Source organism: Mobula hypostoma, chromosome 6 (genome assembly GCF_963921235.1).
Source record: "Mobula hypostoma chromosome 6, sMobHyp1.1, whole genome shotgun sequence".
In the NCBI taxonomy this organism is placed as follows: Eukaryota; Metazoa; Chordata; class Chondrichthyes; order Myliobatiformes; family Myliobatidae; genus Mobula; species Mobula hypostoma.
The window spans coordinates 124161184-124178354 of NC_086102.1; the positions used below are offsets into that span (position 1 = coordinate 124161184).

Here is a 17171-nt window from a genome sequence, read left to right on the forward strand (position 1 = left end):
TGGGGGAACTCAGCAGGTCAGGCAGCATCTCTGGTGAGGAATAAACAGTCAACGTTTTGGGCCAAGTCAAGTTTAGGCGGAGGGTTAATGGAGCCTAATGGCGACTCCTTTGCTTTCATCTTCAGAACAGCTCTATTTTCATCTTTAATACCTCTTTTTCCCTTTCAGGGTTCTTTTGAAGACCCTGACCTGGAGTTACACACGGTTGGAAACACAGAAAACCTACAGCACAATACAGGCCCTTTGGACCACAAAGCTGTGCCAAGCACGTCCTTACCTTAGAAATTACCTAGGCTTACCCATAGCCCTCTATTTTTCTAAGCTCCAAGTACCTATCCAGGAGTCTCTTAAAAGACCCTATAGTTTCCACCTCCACCACCACCGCCAGCAGCCCATTCCACACACTCACCACTCCCTGCATTACAAACTTACCCCTGACATCTCCTCTGTACCTAAAACAAGATCTACATAACTGAAACCCCCTTCATCCAGATTTTGGATAAATAGATTTTGGTTCTTTGCGGGAATGGGGCCCGCTCTCAGGGTTTCATGACTGGCTGTTGTTCAGCATGCCAAGGGCTCGGCCTAAGAGCTCTGCTTGCCTTCGGAGGACTGAGTTCTCGTGGCTCTGGAGACGGGGGTGGGAAAATCGGAAGTCGGTGTCTGAGCAGAAGACAGGTGTGTCGTGGGAGATGGAAGATCTAAGGCTGTATGCCCAGAGACCCGAGATCTTTAGGCACAGCGCTTGGAAAAAGCGATGCAATCGACTTTTAACATCGTAAACGAACAAGTTGTTTGTTATGTCTCCCCTCTCGCAGTGAAACAGAGACACCTCTTTCTCCCTTATTAGGGAGAGAGAGCGAGCCTGTGGTATGTTGCATGCCGGGTGAACAAAGTAGTCTTTGGAGTACTGGTACTGCAAGTCCGTGTCTTCACTGTTGCCTTGCTCACGCTTGAGTGCTCGGTGGTGGGTGCCGATGCTTTTTACTTGCTGGTGGGGGGGGATGGGGGCAGGGTGGATCGTTGCTTGCTGCCACTTACGCATGGGAGGGAAGGGAGCTGGGGGGGGGGAGATCTTTGGGGTTCTACCATTTAACTGTCATTCATCCTTTGGGGACACTCCTCTGTTTTTGTGGTTGATTGCGAAGGAAAAGCATTTCAGGATGTATATTATATACATTTCTCTGACATTAAATGTACCTTCGAAACCATAGATGCTACCTGACCTGCTGAGTTCCTCCAGCTTTTTGTGTCTTGTTCTAGTTGGGAGTACAAAAGGTAAATTTTACTGATGTCAATGCATAGAATACAAAAATAACAAATTATAACCAATATTGAATAAAAATTACATTCTGGGAGTTGGAAGAAAATCCAATTTCCAAAGACATGTTCTTTCTGAAGCATAAATTATAATCTTGAAAACAGAACAATAATGACAATATCCAGATGTGAGAAGTGAAAGCAACTGGGCTCCTGCGATTTATTTAAGTTATCAAAGCACAAAAGGTGGCCACTCACTCCATCAGATCCATGCTGTTTCCTAGCAGAATAATCCCATCAGTCCCATTCTGCTTTCCCTTGGAGGCCTGTGACACTCTCTCTTTCATTTGGTCAGATAACCCACCAACATGTGGGGGGGTGAAGGTCACAGGAGCATTCTTTTCACAACGCCAACAATTATTTATTCGTCAGAACAAGAAAAAGATGGAGGTTTGTTTTTTTTTCAAAATTACATGATAATCCAGAGACATCCAGCGATTTCAAAGGCCATAAGTGCCATTACCTGTACAAATTTTTCCTCAAACCAAATATATTCCACAATACCAAATTACATGAAGCTAGAGCATGGGGAGAATAACAATGGTTGGGTGTAAAGGGGTGTATGATCGTCAGCATGCATGTGGTGAGCCAAACGGCTTGTATCCTTACTGTACGACTATACTTTCAATCTTTTCTCCCAATGTTTTGCTGAACGTTTTTCCTAAACTAGACTTCTGATGCCCCAAAGTTATTTTTTGCACCCCATGAAACATCTTTTGGGGGATCACAACATGGACGTGGCAGCATATAGATGCAATCCCTTTTCTTTGTTGGGATACAAATTCAAAGGCCAAAGTTTCATTGAGGTGCTCACATACATTATTAACAATGTAAATAACAAACTCACGGTCCTCCATTTATAACCTGCTTATACAATCAGACAGAATCACACTGAATTGAGCACATGATAAAAAGCAATGTTGATCAAAATCCTGTAAACTGACCTGCAAAAGGGAGCATTTTACTTGGCTGCATTTCAAGGGTAATCCCATCAGTCCCATCCTGCTTTCCCTTGTAGGTCTGTGACTTTCTCTCTTTCATTTGGCTAGATAACCCACCAATATGTGGTGGGTAAAGGTCACAGACTTAAGAAATTGTTGTTGTTTAAAATTGCTTGTCTTTGGGAGTCTGTGTAACCATGGAACGATGTGTAAGCTATGAAAGTCACCAGAAAGCAAACTTATTTGCAGCTAAGAGATAAAAAAAAACAGCCTTTGTAGTAATGTAGTCCATAAGACAGCATGGAAGAGCACAAACTGGATGGAAGGAAGGAGGCTGAAATATTATCTATATTTCATTTACTAAAAGGTGCTGTCTGATCTTCTCAAGCAGACTGAACTAGTGGAGGAACAAGAAACTGCAGGATCTGGGAGCCTGGAGCAACAAAACAATGAAGAAGACTGAGGGTCGAGCAGCATCTGCGGGTGGGTGGGGGTGGTTGAAGCTCTGCATCGGAGCTGATGGCGAAGTGGGGAGATAAGTGGTTACAGATTCTTAACTGGATATAATTGGCACTGCAAAACGAAAAGTTTTGGCCATCCTGAACCGAGTTATATTACCACTTGCGGGATGCACAATTCAAACTTCAAGACCTTTTAATGCCACTAAAACCTGGGAGAACTCAGCTCTGATTATCTCAAAAGGGTAACAGCCAAGATCCCTCAATTACTTTGCATATGCCAGTAACCATAAGCAGGAACCATCCTGGACACAGCGCACATGACTGTCCCAACTCTGGTGATATAGTAGCAAAGATCGGGATTTACATACATCACCCTTCTGTGTACACTATTAACGATAATTAAAATGCACCTAGTCTACTGAATGGCAGCATCTTTGTTGACAATGTTTTCTATCTCAAGGGAGTTAATTAAGTGTTTTATTACATAACACTATTATTATTCAATGCCTGATACATTATACTCTGAACATAATTCTGGGGGGGCGGGCGAAGAGGGAGGTGCAAGGTGGGAAAGAATACAAACTATATTGCATGGATGGCAAGTTTTCAAACACCAGGGATCATACTACATTATGGTCACACAAGCCACTGACACCGTTGTGTGTTGACAAAAGGTAGCTAATTACCTCCCCAGTGGAGCTCACTTAAGGGCTGCTCTCCATTATTTCAAAACAATTTATATAGCCATGTGGTTTAAAGAAAAATTACAGCTTCAGTAGGCAGGCTCTCAGTTCGAATACAAGGACTTGATTCCACAGCACCTTTCAGACATTAAATCTCTGCAACCCAGTTTGTGCTTTCTTTTATGAATATAGCAGGAAATCTGAACATATTACCCAAGGAACCTCCAACCATTCAGTCTTTCACCACTGTGCTTGGATTTGCAGATCAAGCCACCCTGCCTTAGTCTTCACACCAGCATTCCGATCGCTGACCTTCGGACTCAGAAGTGATTGCTACAACCTGACCTGATACACAGAACAAGCAAGCAGAATTCACCAGTGCAGAGACAACCACAAAACAGCAGATTGACTGTGTCAAGTAGTCACAGAGAATTTCCAAAGTTTGGAAAGAAGGCTTGGAAGTTTTCAGACAAACTTTCCGAAAAAGCCTGAGATTTTTCCCCCGGGGTAGAAATGGTTAATACAAAGGGCATCATTTTAAGGTGATTGGAGAACAGTATGGGGGAGGGGGTGTCAGGGGCAAGACTTTTTTTTCATTTTTAAGACAGTGGTTAGGTGCACAGAATGCAACACTCTGCCAGGGGTGGTGGTAGAAGCAAATACATTAGGGTATTTAAGAAACTCTTAGATAGGCACATGGATGATTAAAAATAAAACAAAGCTACGTAGAAGGGAAGGGTTAGATTGAGTTTAGAATAGATTAAAAGGTTGGCACAACATCATGGGCTGAAGGGTCAGTAGTGCTCTATCATGTTCTAAGTTATATTAAATAACATGATAAGCATGACCGATGTGAAATAGAAGATTCTGCCCACATGTGTAGGAATAGATAAATGACTAAATTATTCAATTTTCCCCACTGCTCTTGTCCCAACTTATCAGAACTCCATCTTCATTTTATTCTCCTTACCTCCTCTATCAAAAGTGCAACTGATTCATGGTCTTGGCTCTACTGTAGCCTCATCCCCAGGAGACATTCTTCAAGTATTGGCCTGGACAATAAATAATCACAAGGTTACTTGACTGTAAAAGCCCAACTGAGAAGAACTAGCATTTTTTTTCCTAAAAGAACCTGCAACACTCATGAAAGCTGAGCAGCAGAGAGGTCATTCAGGAAAGCAACTGGAATGATTTTGTTCAGATGGCTAGGGATATTCAAATTTACTCCAGTGCCCACTGTAATGAAATTTTTAAAAATTTGTTGCGTGTTATTTTCTGATTCCGCAGCAAGTACCCACAATCAAAGGAGGTAACGTACACATGTCAAAGGTTGAGCTATGTAAAGAATAAGTAAACCAATTAATAAAGTAGAAATAAAAAGAGACAAAATAATACTTATCAATCAAACATTAAGTTATGCCACACAATACACTGGAGGAAACCATACGTGCCCCAAGATTTTCCTCTCTTTCGCACAAAGAAATCGCCCTTCTTTATAGCCTTGAAGGCTATTTACCGTAATACTTTCCCACAGGACAGTACTAGGCGCTATCTGCACCTGGAGAACCATCTTCCCCTTCCCAGGTTAACATGTTTCTTAGCATTATCAACCCTCAGGGCTGAAGACCGCTATTCACACCATGTTCTCACAATATGGTTGTGGAGTGGTTATTTCTCAAAACACACTCACAGTATAGGCAGAAACCATTTTGTCTTACAGACTTCCATTTTGGGTTACTCATTTTAGCATATGCCAAGAAGGAATTCAACTTAACTCTTTCCTTATACCCACTTAGATAAGATCACCTTCAAAGTTTGCCAGATTTGAAACCCCGTAGTTTTAGTACTTCTCCAAGTTGTTATTGTACAAATACTGAGCTATGGAAGGAAATATATTAAAGCTCTCTCAAAGATTGATTTGGAGGCAGTGGCAAGGCTGACAAACATAGCCTAGTTTTCATAAATTGCCAGTTTAAGACATACCACTCAACCACCTTGACACAGGTCAAGAACTGAATCTAGTTATTTAAGCCTAGAGGAATCTCGGTAAGACTGCTATAAACAAAAAAAAATATGAACAACCCTCCTATCTAACTGTTATGCAAGGAAGCACATTGATTAAAACCTGACAACATACATCTGTATAGCTGTAAATGTCCAGATCAGTTCCATGGGCATGTCAACAATTAATTTTTTTTAAATTGCACCCGATGAACAAGGGAGTCAATTTTATAGAATAGCACAGAGGAGAGAGAAGCGGAGAGGCAGAATATATTTTAGAGGAGATTGTGTATGTTTGAGGCCTAGGTCTCTGAAGTCACTGCTACCAGTAGTGCAGTGAAGAATATCAGGTTACAAATTATACCTGAAGCAGAGACTGCAAGGGGTTGTGGGGCCTCAGGTTACAGTGATAGGAAAAGGCAAGATCATTGAGTGATCTGAAGACAGCCTAGACATTTTTAAACTTTGATCTGCTGCTAGACTGGAATCACATGAACAATAAGTAAAGGTCATTTGAAAGAACTGACAGGCAATGGGGCAAAGATGGTAGAGAACAGACAATGTTCTACCCCTTGGGAGCTGAAGTGACAACCTTGTTTTTTTGATCTTGTTTACATACAAAGGCTGGGATCACTGAGTACTTACCACACATTCCATGCCCCAATACCCAGTTTTGAAATTTGAGTATCTGTATTTCCAACCTACACACATAAACAACTGATGAATAAAATATTCTAAACCCACACCACATAATAGACAAAGGGAATGCTGACAACATAAACATTCTAATATGGCAGCACCATGCATCATCAAGAATCATATAGTGTGTATAGGGTTTATTCAGTATCATTATACAGATATTCAATTAGTTATGTTTTCAATCCCCCCTCCACCCCTTTGAGCCCCTTCCCCCCTTTTCAATAAGTTCTTAAAAAAAATTAAATTACAATTTAATCTGCCTTGCCACCTCTTTGGGATGCTGCAGACTACATCAGTATTGTACACTAGAATTCGAGTATTTTGCTATTTACTCTACATCAGTGCTGCCCACTCACTGACGACTTTGACAGTGGAAGTGATTTCTAACTAAATATAATTTTAATCTATTATTTACTTAATTACATTATTTCATCCAAAGCATCTCTAACTACACAATAGTCTTTCATTATTGCTTTTGGATTATCCAAGTCTCTCTGCCCTTGAAGCAGGATAATTCTGAATTAATATGTCAGACAGATACAGGGGAGGTATTGAACAGTGACGTGCAATTCACTGCCTGTTAGTGGAAACAAAAACTAGACCTTTCAAAGGGGAGTTGGGTAGGCTTTATGGTGGGAAAATGATTTGCAGGGCTATGGGGAAAAAGTCAGAGACGTTGGCTCATTTTTTTCTCCACAAAGATTACATGCGTTGCATGGGCTCCTTTACTAGTGCAATGACTCTCAATCATTAAAAAAGGATATATTCTCATTTTTAAACTACAAAATGAAAGTGCGCGATCCAGTTTCATTCCTAGTGAGAGCTCTGCTGCATCCTCTTGCACACTTCTTAAAGTAATGGATCTCAAAAGGATGCATTTCTGGGCACGATCACTTAAGTAGCCCATACACAATATGAACGTGAAGAAAACTGAATCCAGGAGTAGGACATGGTTATGACTCTGAACGTCAGTAAGATGAGCTCATCTTGAATTCTGAAGTGACCAAACAGATTCTTTTACCAAACAACACAAGTCAATCCAACAAGTTGAAATGCAAACAGCTCTGGAATCAACATAAACATTTGTGGCCAACTATGTCCTGTAGACAGCACATGTTATCAATACACAAGCACAATGGTTGAGTGAGTTATAAATCAAAAGAATTTCAATATCCACTGAGAACTCATTAGAGATTACAGTCATAATGGAAGACCCAATATTTTCCAACTTTAATATTTCTCATCTCAGTGATATATTGCATAGAATCTGAAAGATGGTGAAAAAAACATGCAGATGCTGAAAATCTGAAACAATAACATAAAATGCTTGAAATATTTGGGTAAGCATCTGCTTTGTAGAAAGACATTGAGTTAATACTTGTTTTCTCTCCTCATAGTTCAGACCAGGAATTTCTAGCTTTCATTATTATTGCTTGGCATTTGTGGGATCTTCTACACAAATTGGTTACTACATTTGTTACCAAAGTACTCCATTGGCTATGAAACTATGAAACCACTTGAAGCTCACAAGAGGCGCTATATAAATGAGTATCCCTTAATCCTTGAAAACTGCAGCAGTGGTAACACACTTAAAAATTTATGTAAACAATGTGAACAACAGGAATTCTGCAGATGCTGGAAATTCAAGCAACACACATAAAAGTTGCTGGTGAACGCAGCAGGCCAGGCAGCATCTCTAGGAAGAGGTGCAGTCGACGTTTCAGGCCGAGACCCTTCGTCGGGACAATGTGCTTCAGTATCAGGTTACAAGTGAGATGAACGCAATTCACTGCCTTTATAAAATGGCAAATAGTACAGGGGCTACTCGACAATAAAATATATTCTGAAACATTATAATCCACTGTTGCTCAGCTAGCTGTGTTTGAACAGGAGTTTTACATTAATTATAAGCTTTCATGATACAGTGAAATTACCAGCAGATAACACAACAATCATCAGTAGACCGCTGCAATTGTCTGCATGGTTTTCGAGCCAAGAGATTAAAACGCATTCACATTTGACAATCAACTTGGGTGGGAGCAATTCTAATGCACGGCCTTGACAGTGCAAAACTCCAGGAGCTGCCGGTAGAACCCCGCTACCTTTGCAAAATTACATATAGAATGACAATTTGCCACGGCAGTTTTAAAGATTCTAGTGTCACAAACTATTCAGAAAATTAGCTTCTATCAATAAAGCACTCCTCTCCAAAGACGATAAACAGAATCATTTCAAAAGGCAGTCATTTGTAATGGGCCTAACCTACACCCCCATCCGAAAGTGAGAAACTACAGCTTGAAAGGACTGAATTACCTGCTTGGAGTTTACCAAGTTAGTAATATAAAATGTGTTCATCTACAGGCCGTGAAGGCGGGGAGAAGGACGGTTGTGGCATTTTTACCATGTGCATTTTTTTGACAAATGTACTTCACCTGCTTTTATTTTGACTTTATTCAGAACCTGTTATGATTGCCTTCAGAAAATATACACGTGTATAAGGAGTACGTGATGCAACTCTTGCTCACCGCCAGTAACGCTCTTCCAGCAAACCCAGCTAGCACTGACAGTTGTATGTTTTATAAACGGATTTGGAATTACGTAGAGTGCGGGAGGAGGTGGCGGGGTGGGGGTGGGGGTGGGGGATGAAAATTAAGTTTCTAATGTGCAGGTGAAGATCTTCAAACTAAATTCAGTCTTTGATAGGGCGAGTGCATATTTAGGTGGGACCCCAGTACATTCATTTCCTTTACAGTGTTCACGGAAGCCCCTCACCATTAAAAATAACAAACTCTTGACAAGCTGCCCTCCCCCGGGAGAAACTGACACCATGCAAGTTGTAACATTAAAGCAATATTGGAAAGTACCAGCAAGCGAGCTGGAAATCCTATTCGGCCTTCGCTCAAGTCTCGCAATCAATTCCCACACATCCTGCCCCCGGGTTTAAACTGAGCCCCCCTCTCTCTCTGCCTCCCCCTCCCCTTACCGTGCATTTCGAGCGCGCTGAATGTGCTTCCACCCTTACGGTCAGAGTTCAGCCTCGTCCCCCACTACTTCCTGGCCACCTTTAAAGGGGCTGGGCTGCATTTCTGGCCGCCGACGCCAAAGCTCGGCCGCGCCCACCGTTAAAGGGATCGCCGAGCAGCGTCTTCCGTCGCCTCGGAGGGGAGGGGAGGGGAGGGGAGGGGAGGGGAGGTGAGGTGAGGGGTGGGGAGGTGAGGTGAGGGGTGGGGAGGTGAGGGGAGGGGAGGGGAGGAGGGGAGGGGAGGGGAGGGGAGGTGAGGAGAGGGGAGGAGGGGAGGGGAGGGGAGGGGAGGGGAGGGGAGGAGGGGAGGGGAGGGGAGGAGGGGAGGGGAGGAGGGGAGGGGAGGGGAGGGGAGGGGAGGAGGGGAGGGGAGGGGAGGGGAGGAGGGGAGGGGAGGGGAGGGGAGGAGGGGAGGGGAGGAGGGGAGGGGAGGGGAGGGGAGGAGAGGGGAGGAGGGGAGGGGAGGGGGGAGGGGAGGGGAGGGGGGGAGGGGGGGAGGGGAGGGGAGGGGGAGGGGGGAGGGGAGGGGAGGGGGGGGGGGGAGGGGAGGGGAGGGGGGAGGGGAGGGGAGGGGGGGGGGGGAGGGGAGGGGGGAGGGGGGAGGGGAGGGGAGGGGGGAGGGGGGAGGGGAGGGGAGGGGGGAGGGGAGGGGAGGGGAGGGGGGAGGGAGGGGAGGGGAGGGGGGAGGGAGGGGAGGGGAGGGGAGGGGAGGGGAGGGGGGAGGGGAGGGGAGGGGAGGGGAGGGGAGGGGAGGGGGAGGGGAGGGGAGGGGAGGGGAGGGGAGGGGAGGGGAGGGGGGGGGGAGGGGAGGGGAGGGGAGGGGAGGGGAGGGGAGGGGGAGGGGGGGGGGGAGGGGAGGGGGGGGGGGGGGGGGGAGGGGGGGGGGGGGGAGGGGAGGGGGGGGGGGGGAGGGGAGGGGGAGGGGGGAGGGGAGGGGGGGGGGGGGAGGGGAGGGGGGGGGGGGGGAGGGGAGGGGAGGGGAGGGGAGGGGGGAGGGGAGGGGAGGGGAGGGGAGGGGGGAGGGGAGGGGAGGGGAGGGGAGGGGAGGGGAGGGAGAGGGGAGGAGAGGAGAGGAGAGGAGAGGAGAGGAGAGGAGAGGAGAGGAGAGGAGAGGAGAGGAGAGGAGAGGAGAGGAGAGGAGAGGAGAGGAGAGGAGAGGAGAGGAAATTGAATACTTCAGATGAGAGGGAGGGCTGTCGAAACGAAAAGAAAGCAGGTGTTGATGGAAGGAAGGACAGCGAACACTGCAAGCGCCCAGGCCAGTATGCAACTATGGAGAGTGCCCCGGTTCTTAGAGCTGAACACTTTCGGAGTCTCCATGGGGTAATTGTTAAAAAAGTGGTTCCCCCTGGGAATGTTCAAACTCCATATCAAAGCATGCAAGCCGTTTTGGAAAAACTGGGGCTCTACTCTCTGCCCGTTAGAAGTCCAAACAGTGGGGGGAGTAAGTGGAAATACGAAGCGAGCACCGCAGTTAACTCACACCCCTTCTCCAACACCCCATGTGCTTCCCCCTTGTTCTTTCAGTCTCACTACTGCAGAGTACTAACACATCTAAACACTATTCTTTCAAAACAGAATTATTACTTTTGTTCTTTGGTACAGCACGCTTGTAACTGTCAAACGCATGACGTTTGGTGTTCGATAATTGTGAAAGAATAAAAACGTTTATTTTTAAATACTGATACTGATCCTTTTAAAGAATATGTAAGATTGGAGCATCAGAACAATACGAATTATCTAATATATTAGGTTTATATTATTGGCTGTATTTCAATTCTTGCTCTGGGTAGCAAAGTAATTCCTCATTTCGGAGGCTAATAGTCTACCCAGTTTAAACCTAGGTGCTTGACTTTAAAAAAAATTGAATTCTCAAAATTAAAGAATAGTTTATGATTATTGAAGAATAACTGACAAAGCACTGGGACCATCAACCCTACTTTCCCATTGTCAAAAAGCAAATGGAACATTTTATGATACTTTTAAACGCAAACAACAGGAATTCTGCAGATGCTGGAAATTCAAGCAACACACATCAAAGTTGCTGGTGAACGCAGCAGGCCAGGCAGCATCTGTAGGAAGAGGTGCAGTCGACGTTTCTGGCTGAGACCCTTCGTCAGGACTAACTGAAGGAAGAGTCCCTTACTCACTCTTCCTTCAGTTAGTCCTGACGAAGGGTCTCGGCCTGAAACGTCCACTGCACCTCTTCCTACAGATGCTGCCTGGCCTGCTGCGTTCACCAGCAACTTTGATGTGTGTTGTTTGCTTGCTTGATTTTATGGTACTGATGGAATTTGCCAACTGCTCTCATTAATAGCAAGACTACTTTTTCTATCACTGTCTTGACAAGAACAGTCAACCAACATCATTATTTCATATTCAATAGGTTCCCTGCCATCATTATTTCGCACACCTTATGGATAACCGTATTTCCTTTATAAACAAAAAGGCTTGGCAGAAGATTGCCGGAGTTGGTAAAATTACATTTTCCTCAGAAGATAAGACCATAAGACATAGGAGCAGAAAATGGACATTCAATCTACCCAGTTTACTCTGCAGTTCTATCAAGGCTGATTTATTATCCCCATCAACCAAATTCTCCTGTCTTCTCCCGTAACATTTGTAACTAATCAGGAACTTTTCAAACTCTATAACCATACCTAATGATTTGGCCTCCACAACTGTCCGTAGCGATGAATTGTAAAGATTCACCACCCTCTGCTAAAGAAATTCCTCCTCATCTCAATTCTAAAGGGGTGTCCTTCAATAGCGAAGCTGTGTGTTGCCACCATTACTATTATCTGGTCTTAGACTCCCCCACTATAGGAAGCATCCTCACCACATCTACTTTTTGGAGTTCTCTCAATATTCAATGGGCTTCAATGAAATACCCCTTTCAGTCTTCTAAACTCCAGTGAGTACAGACCCAGAGTTATTAAATTCAACTGATATATTAACCATTTAATTCCCAGGATCATTCTCATGAACTTTCTCTGGATCCTCTCGAATGCCAGTACATCCTTTCTTTGATAAGGAGCCCTAAACTGCTCACCATATTCCAAGTATGGTCTGACCAATGCCTTATAAAGCCCCAGCATTACATCCTTGCTTTTCTATTCTAGTCCTCTTGAAATAAATGCACTTGTCTTCCTTACTACTGACTCAATCTGCAAATTAACCTTTTCGGAATCCTGCGCTAGGATTCCCAAACACGAGGAAATCTGCAGATGCTGGAATTTCAAGCAACACACATCAAAGTTGCTGGTGAACGCAGCAGGCCAGGCAGCATTTCTAGGAAGAGGTACAGTCCTGAAGTCCTGATTCCCAAGTTCCTTTGTATCTCTGATTTCTGAATTTTCTCCCCATTTAGAAAATAATCTGTCTTTATTCCTTCTACCAAAGTACATGACCATAATGTTCCTACACTGTATTCCATAAGCCACTTTTTTTGCCCATTCTCCTAATCTGTCCAAGTCCTGTAGATTCCCTTGCCCTCAACACTACTTGACCCTTCACCTATCTTCGTATCATCTGCACAAAGCTATCAATTCTGTCATCCAGATCATTGACATATAATATGAAATGAAGCGATCCCAATGCTGACCTCTATGGCACATCTCTGGTCACCAGCAGACAACCAGAAAAGGCCTCCTTCGTCCCACTCTTTGCTTCCTGCCAGTTAGCCAATCTTCTATCCATGCGAGTATCTTTACTGTAATACCATGGGGTCTTGTACCAGTGCAATTCTACACTGCTATCATAGAGTGCATCCTCACATCAACCATTACTATTGTACCTCTTCCTATAGATGCTGCCTGGCCTGCTGCGTTCACCAGCATTTTTTTGTGTGTGTTGCAACCATTACTATTATCTGGTCTGGTGCAGCATCCTTTCACAATATACAAAAACTATAGCAAAACTGTTACGGCAGCAGAAAAGGTAATTGACTGCAGGACTTGAAAGTGTCCAGCACAAAGAAGTGGGAGGAAAAATCATTGTAGACATCACCCACCCAGCAAACAACCTTTTGCACAACGCAAACATGAGGAAATCTGCAGATGCTGGAATTTCAAGCGACACACATGAAGGGTCTCGGCCCGAAACGTTAACTGAACCTCTTCCTAGAGATGCTGCCTGGTCTGCTGCGTTCACCAGCAACTTTTATGTGTGAACCTTTTGCATAAGCTCCCTTTTGGAGAGCGCTATAGGGCTATTATAACGAAAACTCTTTGCTACTTTAAAAGTTTCTTCCCCCAGGTAGTTAAATCTGTTCAACCATTCTAGTTAGCCCCCACCCCCCTCTGTCTATTACATCAGTCACTGCACTGCAAACACTTTAAACCACTTATTATAAAGTTGCTTACATTATAAATACATGCTAGTATTTAATTATTTATGCATGTTTTATTCCATATCTATACCTCTAACTTTATTTTTATAGTTTTCTTTATTCTTCATAATTGTTGAACATTGTTAACTTTGTTGCATGTCGCACCAACACACCACAGCAAATTCCTAATATATCTAACTTTATATGATGAATAAAGTTAATCCTTGACAAATCTTCACAAAACATTCACAAGAAAATCATGAACGTAAATTGTACCAAAAAAAATCACAATTATAACAAAGGAAAACAAAGCCCATTGTAGTGCAAACTATTATAATGTTGTTACACTGATTATGGTTTTGCAAGTTGGTTCAAGAACCATCGGGTCGAAAGTTAGAGGCAAAATGCTATTATTAACAAAGTTGCCAGAGAATCTTGGATGTAATCCCAAGGTCATTTGCAGTCCATTCACCCTCAGCTCCTATAATATAAAATATAAAAATGGCAGATCTGAGGATGCAACTCATTTGAACTGGGAGTGTAATTCCAGTTTATGTACTTAGATTTGTGGAATATATCTTGACTTTATATATAAAACTACATTATAACTAACAAATCTGAAAGAGGCTCAACAAATTGCGAAGTTTTGTGCATGTTCAAAATCAATTTTCAATGAATTTGGTAGAAAATGGCCGAAATTGCTGAGGTAGAATTTGATCAACGATACTGAAAGCTCCCTAAAAATTTTCTCTTGATTAGTTCTGGCTTTTAGATAGAACAGCTCCATAAATTATTCAAACATTAAAAATATTTGCATATTGCCTCAATGTATGCACTTTAGAATGTATTATGCTACCTAAAGATTATCTTGCTCTTTATTGTCCAATTTGCAGGTTTATTTCCTTAAGGCAAATAGTCATTGAGTGGTTGCTTAATTTACGGATATAACATAGTCATCAGCCACTTATTTCTATTCTGATTCCACAAGTAGAATGTTATTGAAAAATGTCTTTAATTCATCGTTTTTACAGCCATAGCATTTTGGAGGTAAAAGATTTCAGAAGAAACTGGAGATGGGATTGAATATTAGCACAGAATAATTGCATTGAGTGAAGTGATAAGAATTACCAGTAGTCTACCTATAATGAAGGTCAGAGATCTGACGAAATTTCTTTAAATGACTCATTGCTCTTTCCTCAAAAGGGAGTGTACCATTAAGGAAAGCAAAAAACTTAGAAATCATTAATAATCAACTTCCCCATTCCAAATCTTAATGATATTTTTCTTCTGGAATACCATAACCATGCAAGGCTGATCATGTTCACCAGTTCATTTCCTCCCAGTTCAAATGTGGATTCAAAAGCACATACTGGCATTCTTTTAAGAGGAGAAAACAATGGATCATTTACATCTGAAATACTTATTTCCCAATGTTATCAATCTTGTATGAACTAGATCACTGGTAACCCAACACTCACTCCTTTGAGATTCTGCAGATGCTGGGAATCCAGAGTAACAAAATGCTGGAGGAATTCAGCTGGTCAGGCAGGATAAACATTTTGGGCTGATGAAGGGTCTTGGCCCAAAACAGTGACTGTTTATTCCTCTTCATAGATGCTGCCTGATTCTGTGTTGACATTCAATTTCATCACTAATTAATCTTCATGGTTTATAATAATAAAGTATTTTCAAAACACCACTTTCTTCCCATTAAGCTGCATTTACAGATGGTTGCACATGATCTGAAATATCTAAAACACAAATTAAATGCTAGGGGCAGGTAGCATTGAAAACCATCATATTTTTAATCAATTCAATGTTGGATTTTGGAATCACTACCAAGGTTATCATTTATTAACTATCGCTAATTGTCATTGAAAAGTGGTGAACCTCCTTCCTGAACCAATGCAATCCTTCCAACAAAGGTACTTTAATACTTTTGTTGAGGTCCATGATGTAGACTTGGGACATAACTGAAGGAGTGAGAAGATATTCCCAAGTCAGAATAATGTATAACATGGAGGGGTTAATGCAATTGATACTCCAAATCACCTAACCTTGCATGCTCGGTGGTCTTTGTTCCATCTGGTAGTCGTCACCTAGCCATGAAATTGCAGTGCATTTTGTAGATAGCGCACAGCAACTACTATGTGCCAGTAGCAAAGGGAATAAATGTGTAGGTTACTGAATGGGGTACCGGCAGTTTTGTCCTGAATGTTGAATTCATGTTGTGGGAGCAGATCACAACGAATGAGGTGGAGTGTATTCCATCACAAGACTTTTGCCTTGTAGTTGGCAGAAAAGCTTTGAGATGGGGCAGGTTATTTTAAACAGGATATTCGATCACAGTATATGTGACTGGTCCAATTTATTAATTTATTTAGTTATTCAGAGGCACAGTGTTTATTCCACGCGCTAACCACTATGCCACCGGGGTGTTCAATCTCTATGCAGTGGTAACCTTCAGCATGTTGATGGTATGGTCTCCTTTTAGTGATTCCATTATTCTGTTACAAGTAGCACTCTTGTTGCAGGTTGTCATTTACACCAAAGCCCAACACAGAACATTACTACTTGTAAGTATGTCTATTTCCCTTGAACAGCATATGGATTTGAACATCCCAAACTTTGGTTTTATGAAAGGAAGGTAATTGATAGAAACATCTGTAGTTAGGCATCCTTTAAAAACATTCTCCTGCTATCTTCCTGTAACCTTTGACAGCCTTATTAATCAAGAACCTACCTACCTCCACTTTAAATATACCCAGTGACTCAGCCTCAACTCCCATCAGTTGCAATGAATTCCACAGATTACCACTCTCTGGCCAAAGAAATTCTTCCTCATATGTTCTTAAGGAACGTCCCTGTATTCTGAGACTCTGCCCTCTGATCCCAGACTCTCACTATTGGAAACATCCTCTCAACATCCATGACCTGGCCCTTAAAATATTTGTTCGGTTTAGGTAAGATCCATCCCTTTCTTCTAAACTCCAGCATATACAGGTTCAGAGCCAAATGCTCCTTACACATCTTCAAATGTGAGCCTAGAATAGTCAGCAGTTGAAACTACCACAGAAGCTGTAGGTCTCAACTGCTTCAATCTCTTCATACAACCTACTAGCTTTGGAAAGGAATGTCACACTTGGCATACGAATGTGAATGGATATGAGTTGAATTATGAATGGAATTTTATTGCCTCCAACCACATCTTTTGCCAGAAAATAGAACCTAGGGAAAAGCAGAAGAAAAATTGCATAGGAGTATCTGGGTGAGGTCCTTAATGAGCACTTTACATCAGTACTTATCAAGGACGAGGAGGGTAGGGAGATCAGTACCAAACTATTAATATGCTAGGGCATTTCAAGGTAAAGGAGAAGGTAGTGTCAGGTCTTCTAAAGAGCATTAAGGTGGATAAGTCCTCAGCACTTGATGGCATGCAGCACAGGTTATTGAGATGAGATTGATGGGTTCTTGACCAATATCTTTTGAGTCCTCTCTAGCCTCAGGCAAGTAGCTAATGTTCCACTATTCGAGAAGGGAACATAAGGACTTAAGAAATAGGAGCAGGAGTTCGTCATCTGGCCCTTTGAGCCTGCTCTGCCATTCAATGGCTGATCTGACAAATGGACTGAAGCAGGGATAATCCTGGAAACTATAGACCAGCGAGTGCCAGTAAGTTACTGGAGAGAACTCTTAGGGATTGGATTTATGAGC

General features: G+C 42.9%; 1 protein-coding gene across 18 annotated transcripts in view; it reads right to left on the reverse strand.

Annotated features, from left to right (window-relative positions):
• zdbf2 (zinc finger, DBF-type containing 2) overlaps positions 1 to 9201 on the reverse strand; it is a 31304-nt gene extending 22103 nt beyond the window's left edge. For 2 of the 18 annotated variants that reach the window (XM_063051604.1, XM_063051596.1), the window contains exons 1-4: positions 9089 to 9201; positions 4376 to 4457; positions 3619 to 3750; positions 1201 to 1259 (exon numbers count right to left, since the gene is read on the reverse strand). Coding sequence is in view for 1 of the 18 variants with exons in the window: in XM_063051589.1 (XP_062907659.1) it covers positions 9089 to 9095 (7 nt within the window). In the remaining 17 variants the exon portion in view is untranslated. Of the gene's footprint in view, positions 1 to 1200; positions 1260 to 2264; positions 2511 to 3618; positions 3751 to 4375; positions 4458 to 6051; positions 6108 to 8537; positions 8941 to 8969; positions 9009 to 9088 lie in introns of those variants that run through there. The other 16 variants (XM_063051606.1, XM_063051599.1, XM_063051605.1 and 13 more) reach the window with 13 other exon arrangements.
• Between the last annotated feature and the right edge of the window lie 7970 nt (positions 9202 to 17171).